Below are 25,918 nucleotides of genomic sequence, written 5' to 3'. Positions count from 1 at the left end.
GGAAGTGACCCAAGGACACATGGCTGGGGAGGAGCACAGTTGGCTCTACAGATACCACTGGGTAGAATGGAAAGTGTGTCCTCAGCTGTACACGGCTTCCTTCCTCCTACAGCCTTCAGTTCACAATGTATGACTTGGAACATAAAAGGGACGGAGCTGGGATGAGAGAGGACTTCTGAATCAGGGGTTACCAACCTGTGGTGTAGAGTGGGCCATCCTTGGTCGATCCCCTTAATCATTGCATACTCTGTCTCCTTCCCCCACAAAATAAGGGGATTTAGTGAGAAGGTCTTGGAAGATCTTTCTCAGGCTAAAATTCTCAGATCATCTTCTGTGACATCCTAAATTCAAAATGAAACTTCTCACAAGATGTCTCCTAAAATAAGGATGTGCTGGGAACTGTAGGAAAAGGAGGGGTGGAGACATGAAACAGCCTTTGTCAATAATCCTTTTATGGACACATAAGGTCCGACATGATTGCCCAGGATCACTTAGAAAAACGAAGACTTTGTTCAATATCCAGTATGAATATGGTTATTTGTGTTTGATAATTATATGTGGGGACTTGGGCTTAGCACGGCCAGGAATCTAGTATTAGTCCAACAACACAAGCCATGTTCTCCTGAGCAAGTTACACAACAATTTCCAAGGCCCTTATACTTTATTGTTACATAGGAGTGTAGTGGATTGAATGGTCTTCCCCAAAAAACATATGTTGGCATCCTAAACCCTGGTACCTGTGAATGCTTCCTATTCAGAAATAGGATCTTTGCAGATGTTGGGATGATGTCCTACAGATCCAATGACGGGAGTCCTTCTAAGGAGACTGAAATTTGGAGGTGGACCCACAGAGAGGGAAGAAGGTCACAAGAAGATGGACAGAGGGACTGGAGTGGTTGGTGTGTCTACAAGCCAAGAGACACCAAGCATTGGCAGCCACCAGGTGGGACACACCCACGCAGTGAAGGCTTCTACCCAGAGCTTCAGAGGGATGCTTTGATTTTGGGCTGAAGGCCTCCAGCACTGACAGAGAATGAATCTCTGTGTTTGAAGCCACCACGCTGGCGGCGACCTGTTAGGGCAGCCCCCTCCCAAACTCATGTAAGGAGTCGTCCCCGAATCACGGCGGCGCAGTACGGAGAAGAGCCTCCATCAAAGTAGTGGCGCAACCTCAGGGCAAAATCAACACAGGGGTCCCTCCCAAGCTTTTGATGGACTATTCTCAACTCGGTTTCATCTGTGGGTGAGAATCAATCCTTTCTGTCGGCTTAACGGCTACTTTAGGCTACTTCCTTTCACTGCGTCATGATTTAATCCATTATTATTTTGTCAACTATTCAGTTACCCAGATGGCAATTACTCAATTCACGTTCAATCGTAATTTCAGTTATGATGCTTTAATGGTGGCTATTTTTCCGTTCCCCCGTTCCCCATCAACCAGTTAGATGCACACAGGACCTTACAGGGAGCGTTTGCTTCGGAGAGCAACAGAGACAATGGCACAAATGGATGCCATCGCGTGTTTTCTAGCACCGAAAGACAGGTTCAGATACACACCCGTCACCAAAAGCAGAAAAGAAGTTAACGATCGCGTCACAACCAATGGGCATTTAGTCATCCTGCAATGGTAGACGAACCCACTGGCTCTCCAGTTCCTTCCCGAAATTTTGCAGGTGCCATGTTGGCTAACATCGACTGCTCGATCTCCATCATTGCTTCCCCTTATGCCTGCACAGTGGAGGTGCCTCCCTCCGTGTCACACAGGCAAAATGGGAACACTCCACAGCAGGGCTTCAGCCACGGGCTGTCATAATTCAATTCGGACAACTGCTGCTGGACGGGAAGGATGCTTTTCCTGTGTTCCTTCACGGCGTTGGCCACGGTCTGGATCACGACATCGTACAAGGGCTCTGTGTCCTGTGTCAGAGGTGTGGACTCGGAGGGATCCCTGGTGAGGTCAAAGAGCAGAGGAGGGTCGTGGTAGGTGACCAGTTTGCCGGAGCATCGGCAAAAGAGGGTCTCAAAGCAGGCGTGAGCTCCTGGCGGCTGGAACACGGGTGTCACGTAGTGAACCTTCCACACTGCATCACCTGGACAAGAAGAGCCACGTCAGAGACAGCCAACCCACATGCCAACCGACCTTGTGTTCTTCCACCGTCTCAAGCATGTGTCCTGGTCTTTCTCTTGGCCCACGGGTTAATGCTAACTATCATTCAGTCCTTACAATTCAGTATTAAGAAATCAGAATCCCCTAGGAGAACTTTCTGCACGCTTGGAAGCAGCCGTTCATTATGCTTCTCAAAATAGGCCATTTCTTCAAGATACCCTCCCCTGTCTAAAGAGTGTGGCTCTTGGAAAGTTTTCCAAGACGGTATTTTCAGCGGTCACCCCAGAATCGAAGGACTGGTCTGGAGGTGGGGGAGGGGGAGAAAGGAACAAAGTTTTGAGAACGGACTTGAGTGACATTAATCTTGGCATCCGCAAGGAGCAGGGGCTGGTGTACTCACTGTCCTTGGGGTGCCAGCGCACGGCGTGAAGGAACGCGCCACAGTAGTGGTAAAGGAACTCATGCTCTGACCGCTGGACTTCACCCTGAAGCAGGGGCATGAGGTTCCGGCCGTCAATCACCCTGCAGACACACACAAAGGACGTCAGGCAAAGGAGGTTGGCCAAGTGGCTGTTGGGAGGATGGTCAGTGCATTCCATGACATTTCCCGGGCCCGGAGAGCACCGTGCTGACTTTTCTGGAAATCTGTGCACAGTGTCATGGACGCTACATTGTCATGGGAAATCCAGAAAATAAACCTCAGCTTTTACAGTGAAAAATCAAGAAAGAGGGACACGTGGGTGGCTCAGCAGTAGAGCATCTTCCCTTTGACTCAGGGCATGATCCTAGAGTCCTGGGATCGAGTCCCACATAGGGCTCCCTGCAGGGAGCCTGCTTCTCCCTCTGCCTGTGTCTCTGCCTCTCTCTCTGTGCCTCTCATGAATAGATAAATGAAGTCTTAAAAAAAAGAGAGAGAAAAAGAAAAATCAAGACAGAGGAGTGTGTCAATGCATGTCCATCTAAAGAGCACTGCAGGGATCCCTGGGTGGCGCAGCGGTTTGGCGCCTGCCTTTGGCCCAGGGCGCGATCCTGGAGACCTGGGATCGAATCCCACGTCGGGCTCCCGGTGCATGGAGCCTGCTTCTCCCTCTGCCTATGTCTCTGCCTCTCTCTCTCTCTCTCTGTGACTATCATAAAATAAAAATTAAAAATTAAAAAATAAAAAAAAAAAATACAGAGCACTGCAGCTCTCAAAAGCTCATTCCTGGAAGACTTTACAAACCAAAATTTCATCTGCAATTGCCTTGCTCCCCTGAAAGGGAGAACTTCTAAGGGGCGCCCGGTGGCTCAGTCGTTAAGCGTCCGACTCTCAATTTCAGCTTAGGTCATGATCTCAGGGCTGTGAGATCGAGCTCCACATTGGGCTCAATCTCTGCTTGAGATTCTCTCTCCTTCTTCCTCTGCCCTCCCCCGACTGGTGCACACCCTCTCTAAATAAATAAATAACATATTTTTAAAAAGAACCTTGGGATGCCTGGGTGGCTCAGCGGGTTGAGCATCTGCCTTTGGCTCAGGACATGATCCCAGATTCCTGGGATCGAGTCCCACATCGGGTTCCTTGCATGAAGCCTGGTTCTCTTCCCTCTGCCTGTGTCTCTGCCCCTCTCTCTGTGTGTCTCTCATGAATAAATAAATAAAATCTTTAAAACAAACAAATAAATAAAAAAAACAAAATAAAATAAAATAAAAAAAGAATCTCTAAAAAATCTTATGCTTTCTCAGTTATATTAGAAAATGGACCTTCTATCATATTAGAAAAAATAAAACCGAAGTTGTAATAAAAAATACAATAAGTGTCACATGATCCTAAAAATGATGGTAAAAGAAATGGCACTGTGTTTATTCTCAGATACAATGCTTGCCTGTGTTGGTAATCCCTTAGAAAGCTGGTGGAACTAAGTTAGGCAAGGTCACCAGTATATAATTTTTTTTTGGTTAGAATTTTATTTCCAAAAAAAAAAAAAAAAAGAATTTTATTTCTATATCTCAGCAATGAACAATTGGGAGTTCCATTTTTTAAAAGACCACTTACTACAGCATCATAAGACATGGGATATGGAGGGATATCTTTAAAAAAAAAAAAAAGATTTTATTTATTGAAGAGAGAGAGCACCAGTGGGAGCAGTGCCAGAGGGAGAAGCTTAGTCGCTGAGCAATGAGCCCAACTCAATCCCGGGACTCCAAGATCATGATCTGAGCCAAAGGCGGGCGCTTAACTGACTGAGCCACCCAGGCTGGGCACCAAGGATATCTTTTTTTTTTTTTAATACCAAAATTTTGTGTGCTGCAGCTACAAAACACGTGATAACAGAACTCAAAGGAGAGATAAACAATGTTCATAGATTGAAAGACTCAAAATTGTTCAGATCCTGATTTTTAACAAACCGATCTATAGATCAAATGCAATCTCGACCAAGATCCCAGAACGGTCTTGTAGAAAGTGAGAAATGTTTTTTTTTTTTTTTCTATAATAGACAACATCGTTAGTCGTGAGGGAAACACAAATTTCCACCACCATGAGATTCGACTACACAGTTATTATAATGGTTACCATGGAAAAGAATGGCCATACCAAATATGGTGGGAATGCCAAATGGGGCAACCATTTTGAAAGCCAATAGGACAAGTTTCTCATAAACATATATCAACCCATATTGATAATAGACCAGATTCCCCACTCTTGGGCATTTACCGGAGAGAAATACAACATTGATGTCTACACAAAGACCTCTATGCAAATATGCAATGCAACGTTCATCCTAAGAGCCGACTTTGCTTTTAGAATCTCACAGAGTCCTTCACCTTGGTTTTCCATTAAAGACTAAAAAAGTGCCGGTAGTAATGATAGGGCATTTTTAGAGCTAATTCTGGAAAAAAAAAAAAAAACCAGATTGATTATATGAAGGAAAACCTTACAGCTCAGAGGACATTATTTCTTGAGACTGTAATTCTGCGCGACCTTTTATGAGTCCAATATACAGACTATAGCAACATCCCAAAGTCCATAGACTCTACTGAGATCGAGGAAAGTTACTTTTATGACTATGATTGGCTTGGTTGAAAAAAACTACATTTCCACTAACATAACTATTTTTTTAAAAAATGGATAATTAGCCAAAATTGATAAATATACTTCTTAGCATAGGGGACTTGTATTTTGTTTTATTTCATATAAATTATCAATAAATCCTATTATTGGCTAAAACAAAGGTTAAAAAAAAAAAAGAGGAGATCGTTCTTTGCTGCTGTTTCTAATTTGCTTTGGGCTCCACTCTATTTTGGTTCAGAAAGACTTCAGAAAGCTCCATTGCATGAAGAAGGAAACATTAGAATCAGTCTTTGGGCTTACAAGGGACAAGCGGTGTTGGGTTGGAGCCGCTGCAATAAACTATCAGAAAGTCACCCGCAAGTCTGCCTTGGTTGGTTGTTCCCAGGGACTGGGACTGTGCCATATGAAGGCTGTCCTCCTGCTGGAATTCAAAATAGTCACAACAGAATTCCAAGTAGCCCTGGAATGCCTTACCCTCCTGTCAGCCTTCCCGACCTTGCACAGTCCAGTCCAAGGAATCGTTATTCTCATACACGGATGAGCATTTTACCAGCCACATCCTCATCCCCAAACCTCCCTGTGTCCACTTTTCTCCCCAGTGAAAGCCATAGAGTATCTAGGATGTGCCACGTAGTCATATAAGACCAATAATGCTCAATACGGAAAGCTAAACTTCCTGTTAAGCTAGAGTTTTGTGGCTTTTGTCCCAAATACTCTGAGAACAGAGATGATGTGAACAGGGGTTACGATTATCACCTGTCCTGAGGGACTGAGCTTCCTGATACGGCCGCTAGCGTGGGGAAAATATCCATTAAACTGGTAGGCTCCTCAATCACTTTCCCAGCTGGCAATCTTCCCGGCCAGCGGATGAGTCCCGGAACACGGATTCCACCTTCCCAGCCGGCCATGCCTTTCCCACCTACGAGGTGAGGCAACAGAGGGCCAGTTAGAGTCGTTGGGGTGGCAAGACTGCTTAAAAAAAAACAACAAAAAAATGTACAGCAGCATCAATACAGACAACACATTCAGGACCGACCCTGTACAGAGTCCTGATGGGGTCAGCAGTACACATCCATGGAATTACTATTTCTTGGGCTGCTGACGGGTGTTTAACCGAATAACTCATTGTATTTGAGATGGGGCATGTGCACTGGCTACACTGTCTGCTCCCAGTGCTGTTATCCTGCATATACAGCTGCTTCATCCCCCAACCACATTCACACCATTTGCTCCAAAGTTCTCCGTCAGCCTTTAAAATAAAAGCTGTGCCCTAGAAGGTTTTCTGCTCTCTTTCTCTCTCTTTTGGAGATTTACTATCTTCCAACGTATCATAGAATTGACCCACTCTTCTCTTTTTCTTGCTGTGCCTCCCTCCACCAAAATGTAAGTTCCACGAAGGCAGTGATTCTTTGGTTTTGTTCACTGCTGAGTCCAGCGCCCTGAAAATAAACTTAACAGAATCGTGTGGTTCTACATGAACGATGACCGCAAACCAGGCCATTACAGAGCATGAACCCAAGAGTCAACGATGACCGCAGGACAACAGGCATAGGCCAGGGTCCCCTTGAGCGAAGCAGGAGGAATGGCCATCCTACAGGCTTAATGGAGACTTATTACTTCATTAGATTGCTCCAACTGGAGTGTCAATCACACCAGATGGAGAAATGGAGATATTCTCTTTTTTTTTTTAATGTCCTCATAGGTAAAAATAGAGTTTCAGTAATAACGCTTTCCCTCATGGCATATACTTGCTTTCCTAAGCATGCACTTTACTTGTGCCAGCCCTAAGAGAGCAGACACCCACACTCTGCCTCCAGAATGAAGCAAAGATGATCCCATTCACACAAAAATCATTATTCCCTGCTGAATCTGTATTCTCATTCATGCAAATACAGGCTCGGTTGTTTCGCATTCAGTGGGAAAGCACAAATATTATATTTTCCTCTGGAAGGAAACTTTGAAATCTCTTTCAGTGGATATGACAAGATGCACTGAACACTTTCCAGATGATTTTCTTATCTGGAAACACATCAAGATACACGTCATGGGTCGGGCCAATGCGGTGGCTAACGGGACATGTTTTCATGGACTAAATGTTGCACCAGGATACGGGGCTGGTATCTGTGCATTCAATTATGAAACCAAAGACAGGGTTGCTACTTTGTGTGCTAAGTCATATCTTGACAAGAGAGCACCAACACTTCCTTAGTCACCAAGGAGCCTCTGGTTTTTGACGTCTTGGCTCTGGCTACCACATCAGATCTTCTACCAACAGCCTTGTACATGTGTAATCAATGACTTGGTACATATTCAATTCATTGGCAGAGTCCCATAAAGGCATGTGGTTTCATTAATGCTTTATCATCTCATGGGGTTGCCAGGGCGGCTAGCTTCTCTCATAATGTTGGCAGATTTAGGCCCATTTCATTGGTTATCAGACCCCTGCTTTATTTCACCCAGACTCAAGTCAAATGCACTTTTTCACCTTTCCCTGCGTTCATCTGTTCATTTTATGGATTCCCATTATCGTGAGCCCAGGAGAGCTGACTTACAACCAGACCCCACCCACGATCCCCGCTCCTCACCTCTGTATATTCCGTTCCACCCACCACGCTGAGAGTGGCCCACCCGTGCCTCCAAATGCCCTCCGTGGTCTGATGTAAAGTAGACAAGTGTGCGGTTCTTCAGATGAAAATCGTCGATAGCATCAAGAATTTTGCCTGAAATAGTAAAAAAAAAAAAGAGGGGGGACACATGTAATGGAAGTCATTATGAGCTTTGGGCTATGACGCTAGTCCAACTTGCAGCACGTTTGTACGGGAGTCACTGCCGAACTGTTTCTCATCGACGATGCACCTGCTGACGGTGGGTGGTGTGTGAGCTCAAGGAGAGCTACGTTTTCCGAATTCCTCAAGAGCATCTTTGTTGGACAGATGAATATGTTAAATTAGGAGTGGAAATGGATTTATCCTTTACTATTTTACTATTATCCCTTGTTACATCATTATTGCATAATAATAATTATTTTTATTATTTTATGATGCAGACACCAACATTCACACTTTTAACTTTAAGTTATGTTTAGCTCTTGTTGGTTTTTCTTTGGGGACTTCGCTGTTTCTGTTCTTGGTTTATACAGACTCCTGTATTGAGGTATGAAAACATGTCACATCGTTGGCAATAGTTCCTCCTTTGGCAAGGAGCGTGCCTTGTCTTTTGCAATCACATTTGTCCCATGGCGTTAGGACCCACCCTAAGACCTCACCATAACTCGATTCCATCTGCAAAGGCTCTATTTCCAAATACCGACACATTCAGAGATTCCAGAAGTTAGTACATGGACCTTTCTTTTGGAGGATACAAAGCCACGCCCAACACCGACTTTACCCAATATATTCCATCCCTGCCACTCTGACTTGGTTTCCCTCCTTGGATCTTCTCCTAACTGGACCATCTCCATGGTCATCTATTTCTGCTTCCCTGATCTAACATCAAAACTTCTGCGTGTAGTTCAGTGTTGTAAGTTTTAATTTTGATAGCACTTTCTTTGCAACCATAAAAGTGTATCTGGATCCTTTCTCTTAACTGGCTTCCCATCAGACGTCCTTGGGCAATTTCGTTTCTTATCACTTTCTTTCCCCATGTGTACTTCATCGTCATCTTAGTAAGGAGCACACCCCAAGTAAGAGTAATTAATATTTTCATTAGAATCACCTTAAGCCTCGATATTAATTTTGGAATCATGAATATTTCATGAGTCACCATTCCCATCCAGGATCTGGTATATTTCCACTTGCTAAGGTTTTCTCTTATGAGTTACTTGGATTCAACAAGATCACTTACTTTTTGAACATATTTCTATATATTGGTTGTTGATATTGGATCTGCTACGAATGATACCTATCACCTACTGTATCTTAAAATGGGATATTTTTAATATAGAGGAAAAGTCTTTTGGTGCATATTTCTAACAGAAATATTTTAGGATAGACATGTATGTACATAGATATTAGAGTATACACAGTATAATTATATTATGCTTATTCTATACTAGGGGCATACTTAATTATCGCAATAAATTATATATTATCTCAATGCCTATATTATTATTTATATTATTACTATACTATGTATTAAGATAGTATACTAGCAATAATATCATACCCTGATATATGCACATGTTATATTATATAGAACATGATATACTATTACTAAAGACATATGTATACATCATAGTATATTATTATAGTTTATATTATATATTATATATGTGAAGTATATATTTAGGTTGATGCTGGCAAGCATGTAAGTATTGTCATGGTTAGTACCTGATTAATAATTTTTTAAAAGATTTTATTTATTTATTCATGAGAGACACAGAGAGAGAGAGAGAGGCAGAGACACAGGCAGAGGGAGAAGCAGGCTCCATGCAGGGAGCCCGATGTGGGACTCGATCCCGGGTCTCCAGGATCAGGCCCTGGGCTGAAGGTGGCGCTAAACCGCTGAGCCACCCGGGCTGTCCTAATTAATAACTGTTTTAAAAATCTCTCAAAACATTGAGAAGAGAGCCAGTTAAAAGCATTGATCAATATCATGCTTAAAGTTACAATATTGAAACTATTTCATTAGTATAAGTTATAAAAGAAGACTTTTTCTGTCATTATTATTATTACTCATTTTTAAGATTATTTGATTAATGAAATTAACAGAAAACCTAAATACATGTGGACTTAGAATAAGACCTGAAGTTGATACTGTTAATGGACATAATTGTCTATCTCGAGAAACCTAGAAAGTGTAATAAAACTATTATTATATGTATATACTATGTAATGTGCCTTATTAATTATAATACTGTATATAATCTATAATTACATAACACAATATGTGAAAATATACTAATAGTTATGTATTGATAATATATTAATAATATAATACATTACCAATAATGTAACTATATTATATATTATACATAATATAATTGTAATTATAACATGCAATATGTACACAAATATTTGTTTTATTAGAGTTCAGTTTTCAGCATAGATAATCATATATTTTATTGTTACGAAGTTAGTTTCAGATGTTTCTATTCTTAGTATTTCAAGAGATTTTAAAAAAAATAATTACATAGTGGTCATGGAAATGCATAACACCTTTATATAAAAATGAATTTGTTATAAATGTAATATGTTTCTTTCTAGCAGCAACTGAAAAAGATCATATAAAAATGTATAGATATGAATGTATTTATACAGTCATCGGATTTATATCATACAAATTTACATTATATATTTATTATATGGTGTATATATATTATATATTATCGTTGTTTATTATATTATATATTATAGATATTACATAAGACAAATATGCACAAATATTATAGATTCTGTATAGTACAAATATATATGTACACATATACACATTTCAGTTGCTGCTAGACGGGTGCTAATCATTTCCATGGGCACTACCTAATATTTTTTTAAAGATTTTATTTATTTATTCATAAAAGACACAGAGAAAGAGAGAGGCAGAGACACAGGCAGAGGGAGAAGCAAGCTCCATGCAGGGAGCCCGATGTGGGACTCGATCCCAGGACTCCAGGATCAGGCCCTGGGCTGAAGGCGGCGCTAAACCGCTGAGCCACCCAGGCTTCCCATTACCTAATTATTTTTTAAACTTCTCTCAAAGTTACTTGACACCTGTAAAGAATAGAACTGTCTATGTTGGAAACCCTAGAGATTTCTGTGATGCTGGAAATAGACGTATCATACCTAACATTTTGTATATGCGTTCCATACACGTGTCTTGGTATTTGCGTGTACAGGTAACTTTCTCAGACACTTTGGCCGTCTCCTGGGCTCCTGCAGCCCTGTCCAGGGGAGCCACCGAGTGCACCTGCACAACCTCGCACACAAGCAGCCCAGAATCCCAATCCTAGACATCATCACTTTTGTGCAAACAGGTCCGGCCAAGCCTCTCCTCCTGCTGCCTTGGCTTATCTGTCTGCCTCACCTTGGACACTCACCCTCTCCTCCCAATCTGGAGGAACCTGCTCTGAGCTACTGAATTCACCAAGACTCCTGTCGGACGCATGACTAATTAGGCCCCAGAGGATTTCCCCTGGGTCAGGTAGGGAATGTCATTTGCATTGGATGCCTCCATCTGGGTTTGAGGAAGGAGGAAGCCAGGTGGAGGGTGGGTAGGTGGGAGTTTCCGAAGCTTTCCCAACACCTGTGAAATGACAGCCTGTAGGAGTCTGAGGGGTTATGGAATGTTTCAGAAGAACCTAGCCATGTTTCCTCATTTCTTTTTTTTTTTTTTTTTTTATTTATGATAGTCACAGAGAGAGAGAGAGGCAGAGACACAGGCGGAGGGAGAAGCAGGCTCCATGCACCGGGAGCCTGATATGGGATTCGATCCCGAGTCTCCAGGATCGCGCCCTGGGCCAAAGGCAGGCGCCAAACCGCTGCGCCACCCAGGGATCCCCATGTTTCCTCATTTCTGTCCATCTCTGTCAGACCCTCCACCAGCACCCCTGAGCTAGTGAATAGGAGTGAGTGGGTCTAATTCTGGCTCCTCGGGGCATGACCTATAACCTGGAGCCTGCCCACAATATCTCATGCTTTTCTTTCCTCATCTTCCAAGGGGAATAACAAGGATGAGTATGATCCCCATCTCCTAGAATGTTTATGGGGATCAATCCAGAACACGCCGGAGCAGTGCATGTCATATGAGTCAAGCCGTTTATTCGATCAATAGATCCCCCTGTTTAACCATTAAAAGTTCACTTTAACAAATGTATTAGTATGATATCCCAACCAGGACCCAATAAGTAATTTGTATTCTTAGTATTTCTGAAATTACATGTCGAAACAGGTGATTATTTCTCCTGAAAGCTCAGTTCTGCCTGGACAGACAAACATATCCAACCCATGGGTCCTAATGGCTTATGAATTTCAGGCACATTCTTTGAAAATATGGCTTTCAAATACCCAGCATGTCTGCAAAGCTTCAGCGCACCCATGGGGAGGTGTGTCATCACCTGAGGACCACGGAAAAAAATCCCACGGGGATCAAACCCCACCTGGAATACCTTATTTGCTGCATTAATGCCACATCATTTGTTATATTCACTTAGTTCGCTAATTTTGTCTTGATTTAAAATTTTAAAGCAAATAGGATTCGTTTGTGGTCTTTGTTTTAGTGATGACATCCTGACTTGGCGTTCTTTACATACTTCACACACCCAGACACACACACACACACACACACACAGACACGTGCTTACAGAAACATAGACATATGTGCCTATGTTTAGTCAAATAGTATTTATATTTTAAATAATTTTTAGGAACACCTGGATGGCTCAGGTGGTAAAGCATCTGCCGTCGGCTTAGGTCACGATCCCGGGATCCTGGGATGCAGCCCCACATCAGGCTCCCTGCTCAGTGGGGGAATCTGCTTCTCCTTCCCCCGGCTCTTCTTTTCTCTCTCCCTCAGTCTCAAAGAAATAACTAAAATCCTTTTTAAAATTTTTAAAAAATAATTTTTAAATGTTTTCTATATTTTTAAGACTGTGAATTGACAATATTTTTTGGCTTCCCTTTGCTCAGGCTTGAATTCTCTCTTTCTAAAAAGATCCTATTTATTTGTTCAAGAGACAGAGTGAGAGAGCAGAGGGAGGAGCAGAGGGAGAGGGAGAAGCAGACTCTGGTGCTGAGCACAGAGCTCGAGACAGGGTTCAATCCCAGGATCCAGAGATCACGACCAGAGCTGAAACCAAGAGTCAGGTGCTCAACCGACTGAATCAGCCAGGTGCCTTGGTCAGTCTTATTTCTCTGATTACTAAAATCTATTTCATGCCAACATCCCACTTTTGGAGGTTGTTATAACCAAAAGCTTTTGTCCTGCCAACACACGAGGCCAGCCCCATGAGCTTTTCAGCCATCCTGTCGCAAAACTGGAACCTGATTTGCTCACTAATATACGTACCATAGAAACACTGGGAGCTCCATGGAGAGGGCAAGCATGGAGTGTACTTTTGTGCTGACTTTGCTCAGGACTTCCACTTGTGACATCATTGGGGCAGCCCTGGGGGCCATGTCTGGGTGTCCTGAACTATCAAAACATGAAGTTCCCATCTCTGTAGGTCCTGCCACTTACCCACCATGGAGTCCATCTCCTGCACGTTGTCCCCGTATAAGCCATGCTTGCTGGTGCCAATGAACTCGGTTGTTGTGGGGAGAGGCACATGTACGTGCAGAAAGGTAAAAACAAGGAGGAAAGGTCCTTCACGGTTCCTGGAGGGACATCAATCACTTAGCATATGAGTTTGCAAAGTGTGGGGAAGTAGATCACATCATTTTTTTTGTCACACAGTGTCCGTCTGATCCCAATGCACCCAAGAGAGCAAATGCACACATGGGGCAGAAACCATCCAGGCTGGGGTGGATCTCAGGATCCCCTAGCATTTGGACTGTTCCCCAAGGACACATGTGGGACAGCTAGATTCCTGAGTAGCCCCACCTGGCACGACGGAGCTCATAAGCCCATCCAGCTCTGCCTGGCACACCTTCCCATGGCTAATAAAGTCTCTCAGGCCACAGTAACACCTGACAGACCCAAAGGGATGGTGGCTCGGGAGTGGTTTCTTAGATATGCCAACTCTTTCACAACCCCCAAGCAAGCATGGACAGAAACATCTTGGCAGCATGTCTCCACACCTTCAGATATCCTGTGAGGACATAGGAAATGAGGTTGGCCCACTTTAAGCTGTGATGATCCACAGGGAATGTAGGTCAGCAGCTAACCAGAGCAGCACACGGCACAAATGACAGTCTTTGGGAAATTTCTACTCTGATGACATATCATGGTGTAAAGAACGAAGGAAAAAATGAAAAAAGAAAGTTGCGCTATGGAGAGCTGGGTTGAATGGCATCTTTCCACAACTGATGTCCACCAAAAAGCTCAGAAAATTTCTGCTGTGTTAAGCTTCTCGGTTTTTGGCATTTTTAATGGCATCACTATGAAGCTGACGCATGTCGTACTGAGGATCGAGATGATACCTATGTTGCTTTATGTAGCAAAAGGTAATCTGCAGATGGGATTAGGTTCAGGATCTTGAGATGGGGAGATAAGTCCAAATTCTCTGAATCACAAAGGTCCTTGAAAGAGGGACCCCAATATGGTCAAAATCGGATAAAAATAGTGTGGATAAGTGATAACCGAAGTAAAGATGCAACCAATCAGCTATACGTCAAGGAAATACTGCAGCTCCTCCAATCTGGGATGAGAAACAGACTTCCCCTGAACCTCCAGAATGGGCTAGTCCTGCCAATGCCTCGATTTTAGCCCTGTAATGTGAGATTCCGATTCTTGGCCTCCAGTACCATAAAATAATACATTTGTGTTGTTTTAAGCCACTCTCATTTGCAGAAACCTGTTCCAGCAGCCATAGGAGACTCACACACTCAGAATCCAGATAAAAGCAATTTCTATCATCTGTGAACCTATGCCACATGCTCATGGCCACATTATTAATCAGTGGAGCGAGCTTCTGAATCCTCATAGTCCCCGTTTCTTTTCAGTATGGTGCCACTGTGGATCACAAAGAGCTTCTGAAAGTCAACGCAAGTTTTGGTGACGGAAGTACATTTTTCACACCCCAGTATTTGTTCATGATGTACTAATGTAAACAGTAAGCCCTGTGAGGGTGTCTTCAGACTTAAAGGGGCTCACAGAATGGAATAGAATCTCATCTTGAGCTCTTGGTGTGATAAATGCCACCTCACAACATGCTAATGTGTCCCTTTGCAAAACATCTGTGCTTCTGCGCATATGGAAAGTAGCAGAGAATAAAGAGCTTGCCGTGAATGAAACCAGCCATTCCATTGCATCTACAATGCAAAGATGGTTTAATCTCTCACAGACTCTAAATTTGTATTGTGCCCACCTTGGCTATAAGGTAAGGACCAAGCTAGATACAAGTTGCCCAAGAGCCTTTACACCACCAAACAGTGCTATGTGCCAAACACACCAGCTTACAGATCCCTACCCCAGGATGATCTCAGCCTCAATGATGACACCTCCAAAGACCTTATTCCCAAGATCACCTGCTGAGTTTCTAGGTAGACATGAATTCTGGAGGGATGTCATTTAACCCAGATCATCATGACACAACTTTTTAAAAATTCATTTTCCCCTTTCTTGACATTGTGACATTTATCAGAGCACAAATTTTTCAGAGTGGCATTTGCATTATGTGCTGCCCTCATTAGCTGAGGGCCTATCTTCCTTGTGCTTGAGCTTCGTGCAGTAATGCCTGGCCACTTCTTCATTTCATCCTTGTTCACCTTTGAAGATTCAGTCAACATATCTTCTCAAGTATGGCTTTCCTGATATCTTGGAAAATCCCTACAGTTTGGACTGATACCACCCTGGATTTATGCCCACTAGCTTATTTCTTATCATGGGCTTGTACATATGTGATCATCAATGATATCAACTTGTCCCTGACATTCAGACCCCAGGATGGTGATCGATAAAGATAAAGCTTCAGTCAATGTTGCAATGGCCAATAGAAAATGTGTTCACATTCTCTCTCTCTTTTTTTTTAAGATTCAAAAAGTGAAGGCCCATAAATGTGGCTCCTTTGGAAAGTTTCCAGCGACTTTGTTCTGCATGCATTGGGCTTTATAATGATCACCACTGACCTCAGCTGAATAATACCCTTTACATATCTCATGCTCAATGATAAGCCTTCTGATTTTAACTTCTCAAAGAGATTTTTTGCCTAACAGGAAAACAGCACAGTGACCAACCTACTCTACTATCTAGTTTCCTGGTAAATGCATTTCCCACTGTGCATTAATATGCAGACAATATAATTATTAAGTATTAATATTATTAACCATAAATTAATAAGCCAGATTTCTAAGTGTGAGTCTACCTGCTTTGGTCTGACCAAATATGAATTTCAAGGCCAATGGAGAAATTGTGATTTTAATAACAAAAGCTCAAATGAGATGGCCCCCCCTTAGGTACTGCCTAAAGAGTCCAATTGGCATCCAAAATATACGGTATTGTATTGTCTAGTCCTAACTAGTGATATTCCATTTCTTTTCTCAGTATTGTTCAAAGCATGACCTCTTATTTTTAAAAAATACTAGTTCTGTTAACTCTGTCTTAAACCCCTTAAAATACATGGACTTTTAAAATTATCTTTACCTTTCCATAAATGAAATCGCCTCCTTCACCATGATGGAGCCAGCTCGCTCTGCCTTCATGGGCTGTTCGGTGATATCGTGCTCCCGCATGAGGAGGCAATCCCAGTACAGAGGAGATTTGTAACTGGAGAACCAAAAGTAGCCCAGCAGAAAAATAAAAAGAATCATACAGAAGATGAGGGACCAGCGAAGAGAGATCAAGCGACTCAGTTTCCCCAGGGCAAGAGTGAGTGCAGCAACAGCGACCAGCTGCACACAAAGCCATATTTTGCTCCCGATGGCTAATTCTGTGTCACGAGAGGGGTCTGGCCAGCAGGGGTCAATCAGAGTGAATGGCATGCCATAGTAGTAATCAAACCCATAATGATACGGATGATGGCACTGGTCATATCGGGACTGGCAGTTTAAGCCTTGATGCCATTTGCCTGAAATTACAAACAGACAAATTAAGCATAGTATGCTCACACACCATGAAGATCACATGAGCACTCTTCATTCAAAACAGACGACTCATGCACAAAAATGGAGCAGCAAATAGTTATCCTTTGCTTAAAAATCTGATTTCAGGACTTGATTCACCTTTCGCTCTCTTTTGCTTCACAGAAATTTGTGTTAAGAACTCATGGTGAGTGACAAGATAGGATGAAAAATAAAGGGAGGGAAATACAGTTGTGAGTTTGTAGCAAGGATGTGAACTGGGCAGTTTTTCCTCAAGAGAAAGATAAAAAAAGTCATAGGCACAAAGATGAATACATGACAGAGACAGGATAGATTATAGCTGGTGGATAAACTGGTGAGTAGGTAGGTAGATAATCGATATAGATAATGAGATAGATATGATGTAAGATGGATGGACAGCAGGGAAGATGGATAGATAGATAGATGATAGATAGATAGATAGATAGATAGATAGATAGATAGATAGATGATAGATAGTAGATGGATGGATAAATGTAAATTATGCCTACAAAGATAGATAAATGCTAGAGATAAGATAAATGACACATGATGAATAGATAATGAATGGGTGGAGATGATAGATAGATAGATAGGATGGAAGATAGATGGGGCATGTGTACACATATGCATAGGTGGATAGATTGATAGATGAGGATGGATAGATGGGTACACTGATAACATATAGATATAGATAGATGATGATGATGACGATAGATGATAGATAGATAGATAGATAGATAGATAGATAGATAGATATAGAGGAATGATGGAGGATGGACCAAGCATGGATAATGGATGGTTGGATAGCTCCCTGGATGGAAACCCCAGGTCTATCACTAAAGTTCACTGAACTTTATTTGATAAAACTTGCCATGCCTTGAATGCTAACAAAAAGATCCACGGGCATCCTGTTGGGATGTGGACTCGAAGAGAGTATGGGCATGTGTAGCCACTAAAATGTTAATAGTTCTCCGCACGGAGTAAGGGCCACATGGAAGATGGACATACTCACATCTCTGAACACCTGAGAGGGTAAGCAGATGAGAGGCAAGGCTAGGGCCGAGGTTTTTCTGCCCTGACCTCCATTAAGACTCTCTTCTCTTATCAATGTCAAATTGGTTACAAAAATTGATTAAAAATAGCATGATATTTTCATGCCAGTTGAAACCCAGGCTCTCAAATAGGGACAGTAGGTTTAGCTTCAAATTAGTCATCATCAGTTGAAGCCTATCATCTTTGGCAGTGAGAAAAAAGACATCTGTACATCGATGGTTCCATTTTAATGATAATGAGGTGAGCAAGAGAACTTATACTGAGAAAATACACACGCACAGACAGGCTGACAAATTTGATCGTATTGTGCAACATTTGCATTAAAACATCTCCTGTGTCTCTCATCCTTGGGAAGAAGCAATTACCTTATCTTTGAAGTTAGGGGAGATGGGTTATTCTCAGACATCCCTTCTGCCTGTAAGTTATCAATGATTCTGTGAAGATGCAATGCAATTAACTAGAGATCATGATTCTTACCATCCCACTGCAGTGCAATTAGGAGACTAACTGGGGATTCAACCATTGCCAAAAGAGAGCACCATTATCGTCTCCTCTACATTGACTCTCTCAAGCTGTGGGAGTGGTGCAAGGGGGAGCTAACCCAGGGGGACAGACTGGAAGGGGCCGGTGGAAACTTTCTGGGACAACCGAAATGCCCCTTATGTTGATTTGGGTGACAGATACAGGGTGTACATGTTTTTAAAAACATGTATATATATATTTTTTTATTTGGGCGATGGGTATAGGGTGTAGACATTGATACGGAGTCAAAAGTTGACACTTCATAAGAAATGCATAAGGCTGTTTGTGTGTTCTTGACAGGGCTCGTCACAGTTCTTAACTCATACGTGGTGAATGATATGAAGGATTTCAGAGCCTGCAGAGAATAATATAGAAAGACCACCAGAGTATAGTGTGGCCCGCATTGGGCTTCGTGCTCAGTGCAGAGTCTGCTTCAGATTCCCTCTCCCTTTTCCTCCACCCCTCCCACTCATGCTCTCCCTCTCTCTCTCTCTCTCAAATAAATAAATCTGTAAAAAAGAATAGAACAACACATATTATTTCTTGATAGTAAATACGTCACGCCTGTGGCTGCTTCTTACCTATCAGTGCCGTGCTATACCCTTGCTTCTTCAGTAAGGCTGCAAACGTCGTCTCATTATGAGGGAGTCCCGCGGGGGCTCCAAGTGTGATGATGACACGATCCACTGCGTTAGAAACCATTCCTGAGTGGGATGAAAAAACAAAACCAAAAAACAACAGATCACACACACACAGTGAGTAGGTGCCTGTCAGCTAAAGAGGAAGTGAGTCACGGATGGTTCAGGAGCTGACATTGGGGTATCTGAGAAGACCTGACGCATAGTTTTTGATCCTCTGCATTCCTTCCCCAAAATAGAGCAATAAGCGAAGAAAACTGCTTACCCATGGACATTACTAATGACAAAACTAGGTGACAGGTACATGGGGACATGTCAACCATAGGCCCAAGACCTACATTTTACAGGAGAGGAAAGCAAACCAGTTTCTGAAGGACCCAGTAACCAAAGAACCAACCAGAATAGCCAACAGGTGTTCCCTGGAGAGGACTGAAAACAGAGGGACATTTCCCAGCCCCACTGCTAGAGTTCCAAGGGCGCTGGGTGTATTGAAAATGTTGCAGCTATCGAGCCTGAGGAACTCCCTAAACCAACCCATCCTGGCTTCCTTCCAAAATGGCAGCCCAACCCTGAAGCAAAATCTGGGAGCAGATAGAAAATTGAATAAGACAAAACAAAGTACGTGAAAAGGAAGAGAAATTCCAGATAAAATCAGGAGAGACAAGTCAGGTGGAGACTTTCCGAGAGGGACCTCCCGTCATTTAAATACCATATACAAGGAGGTGAGAGAAAGGTCTTCCAAGTTAGATTTGCTGACCATGCCCTCTACAGGAAACCATCTTCTGGTTTCTGAAAACTTCTGAAAACTTCTGAATAGTTTTACATAACGTGTGCGGTGCGGAGCAAAAGGAAAGAGTCAAATAGCCTATAAGTTTACCGTAAGAAAAAAAAAAAGGATAAAGAACTTATCGTTTATTGGACCCAGCTCACCTTAGCACCAGCTAAGCAAGATATCGTCAAACTCATGGGATCCGCAAGGTTATGTGACACCCTCGGGAGCTGGACGAGGGGCATTTCTGTCTTGACGGAGAATGGGACACAGATCCTGACCTGTGAGTTGTATGCTCTGCTTCCTCTTAACTACAGAATCTGTGCCCATAAAACATGACCGGTCTCATCACCTTTGAGAATATAACCATACGGCCCAGCCATTCCACCCCTTGGTGTGTATCCAAAGGAATTAAAAATACGTGTTGAGTCAAAAACATGTATGCGCAGGTACAGAGCAGAACTATTCATAGGAGCCTAAAGCCAGAAACAGCCCAATGGCTGGTCAATTGACGGATGGAGAAACCAAACGGCTAAAATGTGCGATAAACGATTGAGCCCTTCTGGTAAGTCCTCATGACACCCGATTAGTGGAGACGCGTCCAGTCAATTAGTTCCTTCCAAGACAGCTTCTCATTCTTGCCCTGGGATGGCAAGTCCTGCCTAAGCCAGCTCGCAGGATGCACAGGGTGAATGGACATAGCCACGCACGGCGGGCTCGAGTCAAGTGGAGGAACCGTGGTTTCCACGCGGGCATCGAGAGCTGTGTATGCAACCATGTGTGTACGCGTGTGCGTGTTTGAACTATTTTGGAGCAGACTTTTCAAAATGGACTGGCTACGTATCATTTCGTTGAATCCTAGTGTCTCTACAGAGACTTCCCCGTCTACACACCTGATCGGATGGGGTATCTCCCCGTGAGGAAGGCAGCCCGGCTTGGGGTGCACATGGAGGCTGCGGCGATGTGATGGTTTAGCTGCACCCCTTCCCTGGCTAGGCGGTCGATGTTAGGCGTCCTGGATTGAGAGACAGAAAGGGAATTGCAGAGAGGAGGGGGTGAGACACAGACAGAGCGGGAAACCAACACCTCCGTTTACGATGATTCCCCAAGCTCAGAATGGGAGAAAAAGGTAACTGCACACGGCGCCCTATTTCCTTTTTCTCCCCACATCATGGAAAAAAATACGGCTGAGGCTTTAGGCAGTCGTTGCCTATTGCAGGGTTGATATAATTTGGTTCTGCAATATGGTGTGTACCGAGTATACGGCCCTGGCCTTCTAAAATATATATACAAATACGCGTCTGCGGACTGATTAATTAAGGCTAATGACTTACAGACCTTGGTTATGCCTAGCGACTTCCGGACACGAGAACGCGTTCAATGCACGTGTTCTATAGACTCACGTCCCCGCTCTAGAGAAATGTTGCAACCGCTGCCTTGTCATTCCCTATAAAGATCCCTGCAGGTTGGAGACCATCAGAGAGACTTCCACAGAAGAGAAATAGTCACTGGCTGGATGCAAATAAATTGTAATGAGCTTTCTTAGTGAGAGATATGATAGATCAAAGTGGAATTTTGTCCTGCCAAGACATGCTCCCAAGCTGTGATGTTTTCACGACTCCCATAAAGGGCTTCTGTTGAGCCTACCACAAAGCCCAGGCTTGGTTTCATGTATGTTCTTTTCTTCTTTCAGAGCGCCCATTCTTAAAATAGAAGGCTATCACCTTAAAAGGGTTCCAAAATTAGGAAGCATAAAGTGACCAAGTTCCATCGCGTAAAAAGTATGCGTAAAACTCATCGCTCCTCAGGGGCGCCGGGGCGGCTCAGTCTTTTGAGTGAGTGGCTCTTGATTTCAGCTCAGGTCATGAGCTTGGGGTCATGGGATCAAGCCCCGAGTTGGGTTCCATGCTCAAAGGGGAGTCTGCTTGAGATTCTCTCTCTGTCCTTCCCCCATTCTCTCTCTCCCAATAAATTCATGCGTCTTTGAAAAAAATCGTCGGTCATCATAATATTGCATATCACAGAGGGCTCACTATGTGGCAGGCAACTACTCTAAATGCTTTGCACATACGAACGCACACCTGTATACTCCCCACCTGTGTGCTCAGCCAACAAGAAGGATAAGCAAGGCACACAGAAGTAGATTTCACCGCCAGTAAGTGCAGACCCAAGATGCAAATCCAAACTGTCCTCATTCTAATATTCTTTTCTTCTTTTCTTTTATTTTTTTTAAGATTATATTTATTTATTCATGAGAGACACGGAGAGAGAGAGAGGCAGAAACACAGGCAGAGGGAGAAGCAGGCTCCCTGCGGAGACCCCGATGCGAAACTCAGTCCCAGGACCCCAGGATCACTCCCGAGCCCAAGACAGATGCTCAACTGCTGAGCCACCCAGGTGTCCCTTATTTTCTTCTTTTAAAGACAAATTCCCACCCATGGATTTGGTTTTCCACGTGATGTAGCCATAAAACTTTATCAAGCTCCCAAGCCCAGACAACAGATGAAATAGCGCAACTCAACTCGAAGCCATACCTGATTGTGTCATTGCCAAAGCAGCCCAAGTCACCGATCCCAAGGTCATCCACCATCATCAGGACTATATTAGGCTTATCATCATGTACCTCTTGGGACTGGCATGGGTTTAAGAGTACACACATCCAAGACAGAGCAACGAAGACGCTCCTGAAAAGCAAGCACAGATGTTGCACGGATGATTTAAGGAGCTATGTTCCATTGCACTGTCCCCTTCTCATGAAAGCAACAGGACTCATGAGAGACCAGGCACGTCTCCCTTGAGGAACAGGTGAGCCTCTTGGATTTCTCTCCCTGAGCAGTGGCTGCTGCTGTGGAGTTGAGCATCCCATGATGCTCAAAGGGAGCCTCTCCTGGGTCTCCAGCTCACATACACCAAACGCTCTTCCAGAAGGTGAAATCTGAAATCATTTGCTTAGAGACAAAGCGTTTCTTAGGCCAGAGGCATTAAGGCTCCTGAGGTCACGTCCTTGGGAGATGGAGCCAGCTGACTTTCCGTCACGGCAAACAGAATTCAAACGCGGGTGGGCGTAGAGCTTTGCCAAAGGGACATTTGGTTGAAGGGAATGAAAACAGCCAGAAAAACAAGGAAAAAGTAATCCTAGGGTAAAGGGGAATGGAGAATGTTGGCGAAGAACTAAATTCTGAAAAAGGAGCAGCCCGGACTCTGAAGAGCAGTCTAATCTCCTTCACAATGCTGTTCAACCCCAGTAAAAGTCCCATTTTCTCAAAGAAATATATGATTCCCTTCCCACTGGATCCCTCTTTGATTATTAGGTAATGAATATTGGACACTTGAACTATTAGTTGCATCTGCATCTTGTCTTTATCCATATTTCAAAACCCACGTCAAATATTTCCTCTGGGAGTGGGGAGAGAAGTGGTCGCTGACCCCGCTCTGTGCTCCCAGAACCCTTCGTAAATGCTCAGAAGCAATGCTGACCGCGTGAGCTGCAACATTCTGCTTTTACCCAAACCTATTCCCCAAGACTGGGACCCGTGTGCCCGGGACTTTTCCCGTTGTCAGATCACAATAGTCAACGCGCGTGTTTTCATCTACCCAAAGTGGGTTGAAGTGCTTTTCCCACGTCCTGGTCTTACAAAATTTCATTTATTGTTATTTTTATCGTTGAAGTGTAGTGGGCGCACAGCGTCACGTTCATTTCTGGGGCACAGCACCGTGATTTGACAGTCGGACTCGTCTATATGTTATGCTCTGCTCACCACACCCAGAGCCCTGCAACACCTGTCACCATGCGATGTTAGTAAAACATCTGCAGTATCTTAAAATAATACGACTGTGTTGGAAATCCGCACTTCACATGTATCAGTTGCCAAAATATCTCCTATTTCATTATGGACTTACCGACGTCAGAATATCACTGTACATGTTTACACCCAACCATATCTAGGAAACATAACATCGAATGCCAGTTATCTGTAAAGCTGAATTCACGGGTGTTCCCAGATTGTCTGTTACATTCAATGCATTTGCAAAATAGCTCATTACTTCCCTCACCTGAGCTTCATCACAGGGCGCTGAGTGCCTTCTTATTTTCCTTGGCCAGAGATAAAAACGTGCTGAAAAACACAAACATGTGTTATCTTCGTGTTAATTACATTAGTCTCCATTGTGAAATCCTCACAAGATCACAAAGCCCTATTTCCACTTCCAACATTTAAAACTGGTTTTTGCAAAATCTGTCAGGACACGAACCTTCCACCATCAAGGACTCTGCTGCTCTCACTTTCTTTGCTTTCAAGGAGCTCGGTCGGGTTGTACCGGGTCTGGGGTCCACCTGCTTCTTTGTGTCTCTTGAGTTAACTGACTCAGTCCCCAAACCTACCCTAATATACGTCTGCATGACAGCATAGTCTTGAGGAGCTGCTGAACCTAACAGCTTCTACTCAGAACGTCTACCTGGGATGAATTTAGGTCACCTTAAAAGGCGTAGTTGCGTAAATGTATCCACTGCTTTGGTTTTGCGTTAGCACAAATCCACACCGCTCTATGGTGATTTTAGGATAGCTCATCGTCGTATCCCATGAGGGGGGACAAGGATGGGCACAGGATATTACAGTGAAATTCATTTCCATGAAAGACAACAAGCATTCATCTTCCACCTGCAAGCTGTTACTCATCGTTATAATTAAAATAATATTGGGGACATAATACGAACCACCTCCTTCATCGGTCTGTCTTACCCAAAGCAAGATGCCACAGACCACAAGAGAAGGAGCTATTGGCTAAGATATGGAAACGAAGGAAGGAGAGAGAAAGGAGAGAAGCTTATTCAGACAAACACTGGTTTGTAATCAACCTCTTAATGCCTGAGCTGATCCACTGGGTTCTAGAAAATAGTCACCCGGGACGCCTGGGTGCCTCAGCAGTTGAGCATCTGCCTTTGGCTCAGGGCATGATCCTGGGGTCTGGGATCGAGTCCCACATCGGGCTCCCCGTAGGGAGCCTGCTTCTCCCTCTGCCTGTGTCTCTGCCTCTGTGTGTGTGTGTGTCTCTCATGATTAAATAAACGTTTTTCAAAAAGAAAAGAAAAGGAAAGGAAATAGCTAGCCAAGGAGGCTTCCGAAATCCCAAGTCTGCCCATGACAACAGAAACTAATCAAGAAGCAAGAAGAATCAAGAAGCTCCATCCTAATAAGGATTCCTCAACTCACCTGTCAAGTGATGTGGTCTACCTGATGTCCAGGAGAAAAGAAGGGAGTCTTGAACTCTTGCTCCTCCTCAACAGCCACCTGGACTCGTTAGCCAAATGTCACCCTGCTGGTACCACCTCCTTCTGCAAGGAGGAGGCTGGTCCACCCTCTGCCCACCCAGATGCTTCAGATTTGTGAGACACAAATGAGGCATCCTGATTTGCCTCCCTGATTTGCATCTCCTTGTACAAGCCCAGGGTGTGTGGCGGTGGGGGGCGGAATCCTAGTCAGCAAAAGCCTTGCAACCTTCCCTGCAGTAATTGAGACTTTTTATCTGTGACTACCACCAAAATGATTCATCAAGCCCAAGAAGGCTGGCTCTCCTACAGGGGAATGATCCCTTGATCCCGTTCATTGGATTCTGATGACTTCAGGAACTCCAGCGTTGCCTCGGGGCAACCTGTGTACCCAACTAGAGGAAGGAAAATACAATCTCTCCCCAACCCCCAGCATTATTTCTCCATTCTGTTCAGGAAGATGAGCTATGAGGAATAATTTGGGGGCTCACGGACATACTATTTCTCAGCACAATGCCCCAAGTGGATTACCATCAAGCAGCAAGTGAAGCGAGACAGAGACAATCTCCCATACGATGAAAGGATGTGGGCGTAGAAGAGCCAAGGCATTGTTATCCTACACATGAAGAAAAGCTCATGAACACCCAGTTAAACAAACCAGAGCAGTTTGGGGATTAGCTGCACAGATTCTCATTAAAAAGCCCTCTTCCACCAGAACATAGTTCTCTATATTTGTCTCTTTCTCTCTATTTTTTTTTTTTTGAGGGGGGAGATAGGATGCCTCATTCCAGGTGCCACTATCTGGTTCTACCATAGAAACCAGA

The 25,918-nt window shown here is 43.6% G+C and overlaps 1 protein-coding gene across 1 annotated transcript; it reads right to left on the bottom strand.

Moving 5' to 3' along the window:
* Positions 1-1,381: 1,381 nt before the first annotated feature.
* ARSF (arylsulfatase F) lies at positions 1,382-25,216 on the bottom strand. The gene is made up of 11 exons (XM_072744812.1): positions 25,039-25,216; positions 23,882-23,943; positions 22,363-22,512; positions 20,722-20,843; positions 19,003-19,125; positions 16,389-16,812; positions 13,326-13,462; positions 7,742-7,876; positions 5,913-6,075; positions 2,508-2,629; positions 1,382-2,090 (listed from the first exon to the last, which is right to left on the bottom strand). The coding sequence occupies exons 2-11, from the start codon at positions 23,890-23,892 to the stop codon at positions 1,723-1,725; spliced, it is 1,755 nt and encodes a 584-aa protein (XP_072600913.1). The 5' UTR covers positions 23,893-23,943; positions 25,039-25,216; the 3' UTR covers positions 1,382-1,722.
* Between the last annotated feature and the right edge of the window lie 702 nt (positions 25,217-25,918).

This window comes from Vulpes vulpes, chromosome X, assembly GCF_048418805.1.
Source record: "Vulpes vulpes isolate BD-2025 chromosome X, VulVul3, whole genome shotgun sequence".
NCBI classification, from domain to species: Eukaryota; Metazoa; Chordata; class Mammalia; order Carnivora; family Canidae; genus Vulpes; species Vulpes vulpes.
Note: the sequence above shows the minus strand (reverse complement) of the source record. Positions and strands in the feature narration are given on the sequence as shown.

What these genes read in the sequence shown, in the direction of transcription:
- ARSF (XM_072744812.1), bottom strand. An exon ending in GTATAGCACGGCACTGATAG is followed by an intron (nt 16,813 to 19,002) that starts GTAAGAAGCAGC and finishes TTGTAATTTCAG; the next exon opens with GCAAATGGCATCAAGGCTTA. An exon ending in GCGCTGGCACCCCAAGGACA is followed by an intron (nt 2,091 to 2,507) that starts GTGAGTACACCA and finishes CTTCTTGTCCAG; the next exon opens with GTGATGCAGTGTGGAAGGTT.